This window comes from Salvelinus sp. IW2-2015, unplaced genomic scaffold (genome assembly GCF_002910315.2).
Source record: "Salvelinus sp. IW2-2015 unplaced genomic scaffold, ASM291031v2 Un_scaffold803, whole genome shotgun sequence".
Taxonomy (NCBI): domain Eukaryota; kingdom Metazoa; phylum Chordata; class Actinopteri; order Salmoniformes; family Salmonidae; genus Salvelinus; species Salvelinus sp. IW2-2015.
The window spans coordinates 280238-294581 of NW_019942617.1; the positions used below are offsets into that span (position 1 = coordinate 280238).

A 14344-nucleotide genomic window follows, 5' to 3' on the forward strand; every position below is an offset into this window, starting at 1 on the left:
TTGCAACTATAGGGGGTGCTGTCCGCATTAGCATTTTTTGGTCTCCAAATTAAACTGCCTCGTGCTCAATTCTTGATCCTACAATATGCAATTATTGTTATTATTGGATAGAAAAACACTTTCTAGTTTCTATAGCCGTTGGAATTTTGTCTCTGAGTGGTACAGAACTACTTCTACAGCACTTTCCTGACAGGGAGTCAGATTTCAGAAATTTTGACCCCTGATCTGGGGTCGGTTTTAAGGTGCTGGAAATGCTATGGGAAACCACAACTGCCTACGTCTTCCTCTGGGTGTCAGTACGTTCATCACGCTTTGAATGGAGTCGATTGACAATCAGAGCCACTATAAAAACAAGAAGACGTGGAAGTACCGTCCTTTCCTTCGCGCGTTTTACGCAAGATGAACATCGGACTTGCCTCTTTCCAAATGGTTGTTTGCCAGTGATATTTCTCCGGTCATGTTTTTAGTCGTTATAGTTGTTAAAAACAATCATAGTATCCTGTGCATGTGACAAATAAACATAAATTTTATTTGATATAGCGTGTTTACCACATGGCCTCACATGTGAATCCTTAAAGAGATGGGTGGGGCTAAGGCTTAAGCGGGTGTGAACGATGCTGAATGGGTGTAGACAAAGAAGACCTCTCCAGTAGGTTTACCAAAACATTCAAGGGCCATTTTCTCAAAAGTGGGGTTACAAGTTTATCAACTTTCAAAGCAAAATTACTTTCCCATTGTTCCTTAACTGCAGTCTATGATATACAATTTTCTAGCTCTGAGTCTCTACTTTTAACCAATGTAAAAAACACAATTTCAAATATCACATTACTTCTTACTAGTAATACATTCCTTGTTTGAGAAACATTACTAAGCAGTCTCATCCACTTTGTTTTGTGTTTTTTGGTGTAATTAATGAGAAAATATTTTGTCTCGTAAAAAATCTGGGTGGCCCCTAGATTATTATATCTACCTGCTACAGTGGCTGGTAGACAAAAAATGTAGTTTTAGGTCCTTGCCATAACACTTAACAAGTCTTAAATGGCACCCTATTACATATATAGTGCACTATTTTTAACCATGGCAGCTTATTCCCTATATAAGTGCACTACTTTTGACCAGAGCCCATTGGGTCCACTATACAGGGAATAGGCTGGGTGCCATTTGGGAAGCATCCTTAGGGTCTAGGCAATTCAGCACTAAACTACAGAGATGTATTTAACCTTTATTTAACTAGGCAAGTCAGTTAAGAACAAATTATTATTTACAATGACGGCCTACCCCGGCCAAACCCAGACAACGCTGTGCCAATTGTGCGCCACTCTATGGGACTTCCAATCACAGCCGGATGTGATACAGGCTGGATTCGAACCGGGGACTGTAGTGACGCCTCTTGCACTGAGATGCAGTGCCTTAGACCGCTGCGCCACTCGAGAGCAAGTGTCTCCTTTCCACCCCATATTCATTGGAAGGTCCCTGTGTTTAGGTTGTCACATGACCTGGATTTAAACTTTTATTTTAAGCCTTTCGCCGAAATTAGAATTAGACCAAAAATAAAAGCAATTGTCATGAAAAGAAAATGAGACTGTTTGGTGAAAAATCTCTACAAATAAAGGTTAAACTCCAGGTCACGTGACATGATTAACCAAAACACAGGGCCTAAATAATAGGCTTCATATGGCTAATCATACTTATTGTACATATATCACGCTCCTCCCTGTGTGGGCCGGGACTGTTCTACCATGCCTAAAGCAGTACAATAGTCCCCCCGCAGTTTACTGCAGGCCAGGCCACAGAAGACATGGTCATTATTAAGACTATTATGGAGGGTATAATAGGTGAAAATGGCAATAGGAGAGGTTGGTGCTATTACCACTATTAATCAGGGTCCCTCTACTACTCTTTAGTCTATTGCATAGTAAGACACTTATTATAGCAAAAAAAATATGATGTATTGCTTCATTCTAAGTAGTGTGCTAGTGTGGATATTGGGACAGAGCCCTGTAGTCACAGAGCCTCACCTTGATTCCCACATAGTCAACAGGGATGATGGGGTTCTCCAGAGAGGGCAGAGCAGCCTCATCCTGGGGTTCACCCACCATGACCCGTGTAGCCACACTAATGAAGTCCACACCGATGGTCTTAGACACGAAGGGGAAGGAGCGGGATGCTCGCAGGTTACACTCTATCACCTGGCAGGGAGGAACACACACACACATTAATTGTCACTTGCTGACATTTTCATTCTAAACCAGTACAGTTGGAGGAGGATGGGCCGAGTTACTATTACCGTTAAGCACTTAGTGGCAACTGTAAAAAAGGCTCAATTTAATTGATTAATTGAATGATGTGTCCTTTAAACTAACTATTTCCACACTATGTAGTGTGATTCAAATAACCAAATCATCATCAAGCTTTGATTATTTGAATCAACTGTGTAGTACTAGGGTAAAACCCAAAATGTGCACCCAGCGGGGGCCCCAGGACAGAGTTTGGGGAAAACTGCTATAGTGCACTATACTGTGCTGTGAAAAGAGTATTACGTCACGTCTCGTCTTAACGTTTTATTTTTGTTGCTTTTACATGCTTATCGAAAGCCTAAGATAACATTTCAAGAAAGAAACTATGATCTCAATCTGGGATTTTTCTGCCATTTTAATCCGCCTAAGCTTTTTTTCCAAGTCGCCTAAATCCAGTGTAAAAAATAAAATACATAAATAAATCATTTTTGGGATGGAAAAACGCTTTCAGTGTAAACCATATACAGTGCATTCAGAAAGTATTCAGACCCCCTGACTGTATCCACATTTTGTTACGTTACAGCCTTATTCTAATTGATTAAATAAATAAAAATCCTTATCTACACACAATACCCCATAATGACAAAGCGAAAACAGGTTTTTAGAAAAGATAATGGACCTATTTATTTTTTTATAATATAGTCTCTGATAACTTCTTATGGCTGCAAGCCCGGTGTCGGTACACATATGACAACAGCCAGTCCAAGTGCAGGGCGCGAAATTCAAAATATATTTTTTAGAAATATTTAACTTTCACACATTAACAAGTCCAATACAGCAAATGAAAGATAAACATCTTGTGAATCCAGCCAACATGTCTGATTTTTAAAATGTTTTACAGCGAAAACACCACGTATATTTATGTTAGCTCACCACTAAATACAAAAAAGCACAGACATTTTTCACAGCACAGGTAGATTGCACAATACCAACCAAACTAACCAAGAACCAACCAAACTAACCAAGAAACAACTTCATCAGATGACAGTCTTATAACATGTTATACAATAAATCTATGTTTTGTTCGACAAATGTGCATATTTGAGGTATAAATCATAGTTTTACATTGCAGCTACAATCGGAAATAGCACCGAAGCAGCTAGAACAATTACAGAGACCAAATTGAAATACCTAAATACTCATCATAAAACATTTATGAAAAATACATGGTGTACAGCAAATGAAAGACAAACATCTTGTGAATCCAGCCAATATTTCCGATTCTTTAAGTGTTTTACAGCGAAAACACAATTTAGCATTATATTAGCTTACTACAATAGCCAACCACACAACTACATTGATTCAAGGCAACAGTAGCGACAGCGACAAAACCAGCAAAAGATATATAAATTATTTCACTAACCTTCAAAAACTTCATCAGATGACAGTCCTATAACATCATATTACACAATACATATATGGTTTGTTCGAAAATGTGCATATTTAGAGCTGAAATCCGTGGTTATACATTGTGAAAACGTAGCAAATATTTTCCAAATCTCCGGATATATTTCTGACACTCACCTATTCTGACCAAATAACTAATCATAAACGTCACTAAAAAATACTTGTTGTACAGCAAATGATAGATACACTAGTTCTTAATGCAATCGCCGTGTTAGAATTCTAAAAATAACTTTAGTACGACATGCAGCTTACGTTATAGCGAGACAGCGCCAAAAAATCAAGGCGAAAACACAACAACACATTTTCGACAGAAATAGGAAATAACATCATAAATGGGTCCTACTTTTGTTGAGCTTCCATCAGAATCTTGCACAAGGGGTCCTTCGTCCAGAACAATCGTTGTTTGGTTTGAGAATGTCCTTTTCCCCTCTCGAATTAGCAAGCAAAACTTGCCAAGTGGCGCGAAGCTGTCCATCGTGAACAAACGCAGAGAACGGAGCACGCCAAAACTCCCGAAAAATTTTCAATATTCTGATAAAACTATATTGAAAAAACATACTTTACGATGATATTGTCACATTTATCAAATAAAATCAAAGCCGGAGATATTAGCCGTCTATAACAAAAGCTTTTCAGAAGCCAATGCTGTGTACTTCCTGCGCCTTCCTGAACAAAGGAATTTGGGGTCATGTCATTCCAAGCTCTCTGTTTTGACCATAGAAATAGCATACACTCCATTTCACCTCTCACAGCCTATTGACATCTAGTGGAAGGCGTATGAAGTGCATGTATACTAATAGATTTCAAGCAAATGATTAGGGAGGCCCTGGAACAGAGCCTCGATTTCAGATTTTTCACTTTCTGACAGGTAGTTTGCTGCAAAATGAGTTCTGTTACTCACAGATATAATTCAAACGTTTAGAAACTTGAGAGTGTTTTCTATCCAATAGTAATAATAATATGCATATTGTACGAGCAAGAATTGAGTACGAGGCCGTTTGAAATGGGCACCTTTCATCCAAGCTACTCAATACTGCCCCTGCAGCCATAAAAAGATAATCAAAATAAAAGCTAGACAGTCAAGGARAATTGAAAACCCATAAAGCAATGGAACTTGTGGTTAAGAGCGGTTAGGAGTGTTGGGCCAGTAACCGAAACGTCGCTGGGTCAAATTCTCAAGCCGACAAGGTAAAAAAATCTGTCGATGTGCCCTTGAGCGAGGCACTAATTGCTCCTGTAAGTCGCTCTGGATAAGGGTGTCTGCTAAATGGAAGCGGTTTGATATTCAAGGTTTTTTATGATGTATCTAGCATTGAATGGAATAGAATGGAATTAATCCCTGATGTTGAACTAGCCTTTTCTTACTTCCACAACGCATTCCAGGATGTATGCAATAGGCATGCCCCTTTAAAAAAAATTCAGGATTAAGGGCAGAGAGAACCCTTGGTTTACTAAGGAACTTACAAAAATCATAAGGGAACGAAATGCTATGTGGGCTAAAGCAAGAGGGACTGGTTTGGCAGATGATTGGATGGCTTTTAAACGTCTTCGAAATATGGGTGTGGCTATGATCCGTAAATTGAAAGCAGACCACTACCTGAAATCTACTTCAGATAATTTAAATAATCCATCCAAATTTTGGCAAGTAGTGAAAGGTTTGGAGTGCAGAAAAGATACACAGCTTCCTAAACAATTGTTGGTCGACACACAGATTGTAACTGAGAGAACCTCCATTCTGAAAGCCTTGAACCAGCATTTTTTAGATGCAGGCAGTTTATTTGAAAAGGTCAAAGGTATAATTGAGCCTCCTATAAATTTACCTGACACCCCTGTGCACTCCTTCACCAGGTTCTACTTTTCATCCTTCTGTTTCAGAAGTGTGTAAAGCCCTGAAAGAAATTGATTTAAAAAAAAAAACCTGGCCCTGATGAACTAGACCCCCGCCTTCTACACCTAGCCGCAGACATCATTGCGCCCCCTTAACATGTATTTTTAACCTTACGCTTGATGTTAAGAAAATCCCCAAGTTATGGAAATCTGCTTTTGTACTGCCTCTCCTGAAAGGTGGAGATCCTTCGCTACTTGACAACTATTGACCCATATCAAAATTGTCTTTACTGTCAAAGGTACTGGAGTCCTTAGTTAGTAGGCAGCTAAAGACCTACTTCCAAGAAAACAACATCTTAAATGGAATGCAATCAGGTTTTAGGTCTGGCCACAGCACTGTTTCTGCAACATTGAAGGTTTTAAATGACATGCACTGTGCTCTTGATAAGAAGTTACATTGTGTGTCTGTTTTTATTGATTTGTCAAAGACTTTTGACACCGTGGACCATGCTGTGTTAGTGCAAAGGTTAAAATGTTGTGGAATTACTGGTCATGCTCTAGATTACCTATCAAATCRTACACAATGTGTAATGGCGGATGGTTGTAAATCTGAGTCCATAGAGGTGTGCTCAGGTGTTCCGCAAAGTTCTATTTTGGGCSCACTGTTGTTCATTTTGTATATCAACAACATTGGGGATCTTATTGAAACAGCGGATGTTCATTTTTATACTGTTCTTTATTCAAGTGGTAGTAGTTTATCTTTAGCTTTTGAAAATGCCCAAAGAGCATTTAACATCATACAACATAATCTGTATGATTTAAAGCTGATTCTAAAKTTGTGTAAAACAAAATGCATGGTATTTTCAAATGSCAGGCATGTTACAAATCATGCCATTGCTACATTGGCTGGACATACTATAGAGCAAGTTAAAGTGTACAAATATTTGGGTGTGTGGGTTGATGATTAGCTGAGCTTCACTGTGCATGTAGAGAACTTGATAAGGAAGCTCAAGCTGAAAATAGGATTGTATTACCGGCATAAGGCTTGTTTTTCTTTTGAGGCCAGGAAGAAGCTGGTACGATGTACATTACTGTCGGTTTTAGATTTTAGTGATGTTATATACAGTGGTGAGAACAAGTATTTGATACACTGCCGATTTTGYAGGTTTTCCTACTTACAAAGCATGTAGAGGTCTGTAATTTTTATCATAGGTACACTTCAACTGTGAGAGACGGAATCTAAAAAATCAAAAATCCAGAAAATCACATTGTATGATTTTTAAGTAATTMATTTGCATTTTATTATATTCTAGAGGAAAACCTGGTTCAGGCTTTCCAACAGACACTGGGAGATAAATTCACCTTTCAGCAGGACAATAACCTAAAACACAAGGCCAAATATACACTGGAGTTGCTTACCAAGATGACATTGAAATGTTCCTGAGTGGCCTAGTTACAGTTTTGACTTAAATCGGTTTGAAGATCTATGGCAAGAGTTGAAAATGGCTGTCTAGCAATGATCAACAATCAACTTGACAGAGCTTGAAGAATTTTTAAGAGAAAAATGTGCAAATATTGTACAATCCAGGTGTGCAAAGCTCTTAACAGACTTACCCAGAAAGATGGCTGCCAAAGGTGATTCTAACATGTATTGACTGAGGGGTGTGAATACGTAAATGACATAATTCTGTATTTCATTTTCAATAAACGATCAAACATTTCTAAAAACATGTTTTAACTTTGTCATTATTGGGTATTGTGTGTAGATGGCTGAGAATTCAGGCTGTTAACAAATTCAAGCTGTTAACAACAAAATGTAGATTAAGTCACGGGGTATGAATACTTTCTGAAGGCACTGTATCCATCTTTTCATCTTTGGAATTCACTGTGACCACCACACCGAGATTCTGTATTTCAATTCATGACCAAATTGCATTTTATTTTTTACGACTGTGAAAACGTCAAGTGATCATTTATAGCTTTCTCTAACGTATTCCGTCATGCGTCACACACGCACACACACACAAACTTACCATGACATCGTTGCCTTTCACTAGGAACTGAGTATTGAACGGACCAGAGATCTCAAACGCCTTAGCAATTTTCCGTGTGGCACTCTTCACCTGAGAGTAATGGAGGACAAATAGTAAATATGAAGCTTCCATCAAAGACGAACCTATAACTCAGTATAAATTATTTACATATTCACAGCCTGGGCAATAGATTTCAGTAGTGAAAAATAAATATAAACCACAGCCTAATAATGAATTCCCTGTCAGGAGTCAGTGATCCTAAATATAGGCAGGCCAACAGACTAACAGTCTAACAAATAAAATGTGGAAACTTTTCATAACGATGCACACTTTCATGATTGATGTGAGACATATTTTGAGTGAGTCAGCCCCTAGTAGGTGGGTAAAAAAACAGCATGATACGCACACACACACACTGACCTTCTCTAGGGCCCCCTGGCTGATGCTCTGGGTAGGTAGCATGAGGGTGGCATCTCCAGAGTGGACCCCAGCATCCTCCACATGCTCTGTTATAGCATGGCACAGCACCTGAGAAGAGGTTATAACTAGTAATGAGCGATTAACATCAAATTATTATTTTCCGTTTTTTAAACAACTAATTGATCAACGTTGGTTCAATTATTTGAATTCAATTTTGTTCGGGGGGGGGGGGTTTCTCTAGACAGAACTCAGATCAAGCCCGAACTGTGCAATATAGTAGGGAGTTGTAGTTTCCAACAGGCCAATATTCTACATAGTTTAGCACAAAAAAATTGGTAATGAACTGCAATCCATTGCGCGCTTCCTTGTCCGGTCTGTGTGGGGCAGTCACAGAGAGGGAGGGTTTCCACTAGTTACCACAACCACAAAGTTAAAATTGTCCATATCGTAAAAATKGCTTTTTGTTCTTAATTTAAAGTTGGGGTTAAGCATAAGGTTAGCAGTGTGGTTAAGGTTAGGGTTAGGTTTAAAATCACATTTGAAGAAGATAAATTGTAGAAATATGCAGGCCTTAYGACTATGTGGCTGTGGTAACTAGTGACAACCGAGAGGGAGGTATCTTTACCTGAAAATACATGAAGTCATACATGTATAACTAATGTATAAATGTATGCAGGCATGACTAAGTCGCTTTGGATAAAAGTGACTGCTAAATGGCATATATTATAAAAGATGATGACTTTGAATTAAATAATAAATTCATCAAATAAAACAAACGTAATATATTACAGACAACTTAAATATTTCATTAAAGTAATTGAAATAAATTATGGTTAACAAGTGATAAGCAGTAATGGGCAGTCACTACCATAATGAGTCTTATTAATTGTTTTATTCTGTGTTGTTTCAGCCACAAGAGCATTGGTGAGTTTGGGCGCTTAGGACTGGCCCGCAGTCTGCTTTTTCATGAAGCTCTCAACGAACAGTTATTGTGCTGACGTTGCTTCCAGAATAGTGCTGTGGCGGTCACAAAATTTCGTCAGCTGGTGATTGTCAAGCACATAACTGTCGGTCTCACGGTAATTGACTGTTAATTAACATAAACACATTTAGCAACTCCTGGCTTCCACACATAGCTACAAGCCATTTAAAAAGTCTAATAAATCCATGTAATATAGCCTACCTATAGCCTACCTTCACAATAAATCCATTATTTATTTTAGACAAGTCTAAAGAAGCATGATATGAAGAAAATGTTTATTTCAGAAGAAAAGAATACATAGCATTATATTCATAGCATACACAAGCTGTCCTTCTGTTAGGTCCTGATGTGGCTATGCCAAATGGCTGTGGGCTACACTAGTTCATTTAGCAGACAACATTTGCTTATAATTCCGTGGCATTATTTTATAGTATGAAGAACACAATTGAACAAAGCTGAATAAAATATAAATATTTTCTCAATGATTTGAGGGAGTGCGGACATGCGGCTATTCTGTGTTGAGCGGTTAACAGAGRAACAGGTACTCCTTTATGCTTAATTTAGAGTTATTAATGTAACTTTAGTTGTTCTACAAACGTYGGGCTATATGTTTTGATTTTTAATACATTGTAAGGCTGCACGATGAGACTAATGATGATTTGAAAAAAGTTTTCCTTTTTACGCAGGCTGTACATACTACAATAGGCTGTACATACTACAATAGTCTCTCATTCACAATTTGACAAGCACTTGATAATGCCTCGAATTTCACGGCGGCATACCCTTTGTGGCCGTAATGCACCCTAAAATAAATCCATGCCTTTTGCGGCCCGGAGTGCTGCGTTGTGCCCTTCTCCCTGAGTGCTGCGCAACCCGAATCGCCTCTCATTCACATGGCTCTCCATCACGTGATTGGGTCTTTCTCACAGGCTACAAGTGAAGACATACACATCGGGGACACAACTGCGCGTGTCCTTATCCAATTCCAAGGTGCATATTGAAGATATTGGAAGAACTGACCATATTTACTTTTCGTCAGCCAACAAAATGAATAGGCCTTACGAACAGCAAAAGCACTAGCCTTGTCAATCTTTTATCCCCCCATAGTACAAAAGTCAACCTTTTYTATTCTGTGTGATAAATAAATACGCCAAACATAGTCTGGGATAGTAGTAGGATGCGATAGATCCCAAATTATTACAACCACTAGCATAAAAAAAAATACGTTTTTATGCAATGTGGCTAACGCTCAGAACATTTATCTTAAAATGTTGTTAAACTRGTAGGCTATTTATTCACATTATAAGCGCAGCAATGTGCACATGGTAGTTGGCTATAAGCGCAAATGTTCAATTTTTATGGTGAAAATTATCTCTCCCAAACTTGAAACTCACAGACTGYTTACATATGCCAGTTAGGCTCTACACCCCTTGTAAAATGGATAAATGTGCTTAATTTTAAGAAGATATTTGGCCACTTTAGTCGTGATACAAACCCTATTAAAACATATAGGCCCATGGGCTGGCTACATGAGGTGTGCRACTATGATTAGAAAAAGTAGCGCCTATGATAAAAAAAAAGAGGCATTGTTTCTTATGCTGGGCATCATTCAAAAGTGATAATATATCAAGTGATAGGCTAATATTGTCACCCATCAGACTATTCTTGATTTAATCGTATCTTAACATATACTAAATAATATATATGTGTGACATTTGTTTTCATTTAGAATGGACCATTATCATGCAACTCTATCGAAACAGGGGCAGCCGGAGAAAATACATAGGAATGCATTCCCCGTGGTTCATTTTCATGCCAGCCAGGTAGGCTATACTTCTGTTGTAAAGCTAAACAATGTGCTTAATATTAGGAAAGTTGAGAAATAAGTATAGTAAGCCTAGCCTATAGAAATCTGATGGGATCCACATATTTTTATTAGCGGCCATCACTGTGTTTTCTCCGGCAATTGCATAGCCTATAGAAATGTTGAGCAACATGAGCTCATGGGCTCTCATGAAGTGTTTGATTAGATTTTCTAATACATTTGCATTGATGTCAGAGTGATTAGAGGGACAATAGAGTGCTGAGTACCAGGCAGTTAGCAAGGTGGTAGGCTACTAATGACCAGCAGCAGCAAGAGAGCTTGGAGAAGCCTAATTACCGTGGAAAAACGGTAATGTGGAATTTGACTGCGTTCATGACTCGTGACCGCTGGTGGCAGTAATACGGTCACTGCAACAGCCCTATTCCTGAGGCAGTTTGGAACTAGGTAGTGAGTGTTGCAACCGAGGATAGACAATTTTTACACACTTCAGCACTCGGTGGTCCCGTTCTGTGAGCTTGTGTGGCCTACCGTTGTTGGTCCTAGACGTTTCTACTTCACAATAACATTACTTGCAGTTGATCGGGGCAACTCTAGCAGGGCAAAAATTTGACAAACTGACTTGTTGGAAAGGTKGCATCCTATGACGGTGCCATATTGAAAGTCACTGAGCTCTTCAGTAATAGCTGAATSCACTAATTTGAAGGGGTGTCCACATACATACACTATATATGCAAAAGTAACACTATTATTTCAAGTCATCACGATAAGCAGCCCTTTTCACACAAAAGTGTACAAAGGCATTCATCAATAGATAAACTATATAATTGATAGCAGGTAATATACGTTAATATAAAACCTTAAATGGATGAATTGCTGAAAGGGCCCTGGTCAAAGGAAGTGGACTATATCAGGAGCCATTTGGTACGCTACACTTAACTCTCCCACCCCTTCCCCTTCCCACCAATCAAAAGGGAGTAGTGTTTCAATGAACTGCGTTGTCGTTAGTACATATTAAACCCCCGATAACTGCAGCACTCATTAGCAACACACTAATTGATGAACACACACACACACACACACACACAGCGGCACACAGGCGAACACACACAATCCTGGAGGAACACACACTCTAGATAAAGCCTGTAGTTAATACGGGGGAAGGCATATGAAGAGCACACGCACGCATGCACACACGCACACACTGAATAATGAGACCTATTTGGCATTCAGTCAATGGATGGATCTGTAATGTGGGAGGAAAAAGAGAAGACAGACAGACTGAAATACAGAATACAAGGAAACCAGATATAATCTTTATAGCATATTTTGAGAAATCCTTTGATACAGTATGCCTAGAATCTGTTTATGAGTGCCTGGATTTTTTTAACTTTGGAGAATCTCTCATAAGATGGGTAAAAGTAATGTACAACAACCCTTTATGTAAAATAATTAACAACGGATACTTCTCTGAAAGTTTTGAGCTGTCAAGAGGTGTAAAACAAGGTTGCCCTTTATCACCATACCTATTTATTATGGCCTTTGAAGTGTTAGCGATAAAAGTCTGATGATAACATTAAGGGACTAAATGATTCAAGTTCTCTTGAGTCCTTCAACCTTGAAGGGCCTTATTGAGGACCTGGATAATTTATCAAATTTCTCTGGGTAAAACCTAACTATGGTAAGTGTACTATATTACAGATTGGGTCTCTCTCTAAACAGTGGTTGCCAAACTTTTTATAGTCCCGTACCCCTTCAACCTCCAGCTGCAAACATTCAACCTCCAGCTGCGTACCCCCTATAGCACCAGGGTCAGCGCGCACTGAAATGTTGTTTTTTTGCCATCAGTGTAAGCCTGCCACACACACACACACACACACACACACACTATACGATACATTTATTAAACATAAGAATTAGTGTTTTGTCACAACCCGGCTAGTGGGAAGTGACAAAGAACTCTTATAGGACCAGGGCACAAATCATAATAATCAATAATTTTGCTCTTTATTTAACCATCTTACATATAAAACCTTATTTGTTCATTGAAAATTGTGAATAACTCACCACAGGTTAATGAGAAGGGTGTGCCTGAAAGGATTTACATAACTCTGCAATGTTGGATGGTATTGGAGAGTCTCAGTCTTAAATCATTTTCCATACACAGTCTGTGCCTGTATTTAGTTTTCATGCTAGAGAATCCACTCTCACATAGGTACGTGGTTGCAAAGGGCATCAGTGTCTTAACAGCGCGATTTTCCAAGGCAGGATACTCTGAGCGCAGCCCAATCTAGAAATCTGGCAGTGGCTTCTGATTAAATTCAATTTTCACAGAACCGCTCGTTGCAATTTAGATGAGGCTCTTCTGTTCAGATATCAGTAAGTGGACTGGAGGCAGGGCATGAAAGGGATAACGAATCCAGTTGTTTGTGTCGTCCGTTTCAGGAAAGTACCTGCGTAATTGCGCTGCCCATATAATTGCATAGTGCAGAAAATACACGAGAGTTCTGGGGCCTTGCTTTAACAAAATTAACCATTTTCACTGTAGTGTCCAAAACGTCTTTCAAGCTGTCAGGCATTCCCTTGGCAGCAACAGCCTCTCRGTGGATGCTGCAGTGTACCCAAGTGGCGTCGGGAGCAACTGCTTGCACTCCACAATGTCTCCCTGTCATGGCTTTTGCGCCATCGGTACAGATACCAACATATCTTGACCACCAAAGTCTATTTGATGTCACAAAGCAGTCCAGTACTTTAAACATATCCTCTCCTGTTGTCCTGGTTTCCAGTGGTTTGCAAAAGAGGATGTCTTCCTTAATTGACACCCTATAAACGTAATGGACACATATACCAGGAGCTGTGCCAGGCCTGCCACGTCTTTTGACTCATCCATCTGTAACGCATAGAATTCACAGGATTGTATGCGAAGCAGTAATTGTTTCAAAACATCTCCTGCCATGTCACTGACGCATCGTGAAACAGTGTTGTTTGTATAGTTGTTTTGGGCCTTTTCCMCCAGCATTGTCAAATCAAACTTTAATTTGTCACATGCGCCAAATACAACAAGTGTAGACTTTAATGTGAAATGCTTACTTACAAGCCCTTAACCAACACTGCAGTTCAAGAAGAAAATATTTACCAAGTAGACTAAAATAAAAAGTAATAACAAAAAGTAAACACAATAAGAATAACGAGGTTATATACAGGGGACAACGGTACCGAGTCAGTCTGCTGGGGTACAGGCTAGTTGCGGTAATCTGTACATGTAGGTGGGGGTGAAGTGACAATGCATAGATAACAAATAAACAGCGAGTAGCAGCAGTGTACAAAAGGGAGGGGGGGGGGTCAATGTAAGTTGTCCGTGGCAATTTTATGAATTGTTCAGCAGTCTTATGGCTTGGGGTAGAAGCTGGTGAAGAGCATTTTGGTCCTAGACTTGGCGCTCCCGGTACCGCTCTGCCGTGACCTGCGGTAGCAAGAAAACAGTCTATAACTTGGGTGACTGGAGTCTCTGACAATTTTATGGGCTTTCCTCTGACACCGCCTATTATAAAGGTCT

General features: G+C 39.2%; 1 protein-coding gene across 1 annotated transcript in view; it reads right to left on the minus strand.

Annotated features, from left to right (window-relative positions):
• cps1 (carbamoyl-phosphate synthase 1, mitochondrial) overlaps positions 1–14344 on the minus strand; it is a 97736-nt gene that overhangs the window by 35306 nt on the left and 48086 nt on the right. The window contains 3 exon segments of the mRNA XM_024136188.2: positions 2019–2189; positions 7565–7654; positions 7985–8092. Of these exon segments, the coding sequence (XP_023991956.1) occupies positions 2019–2189; positions 7565–7654; positions 7985–8092 (369 nt within the window).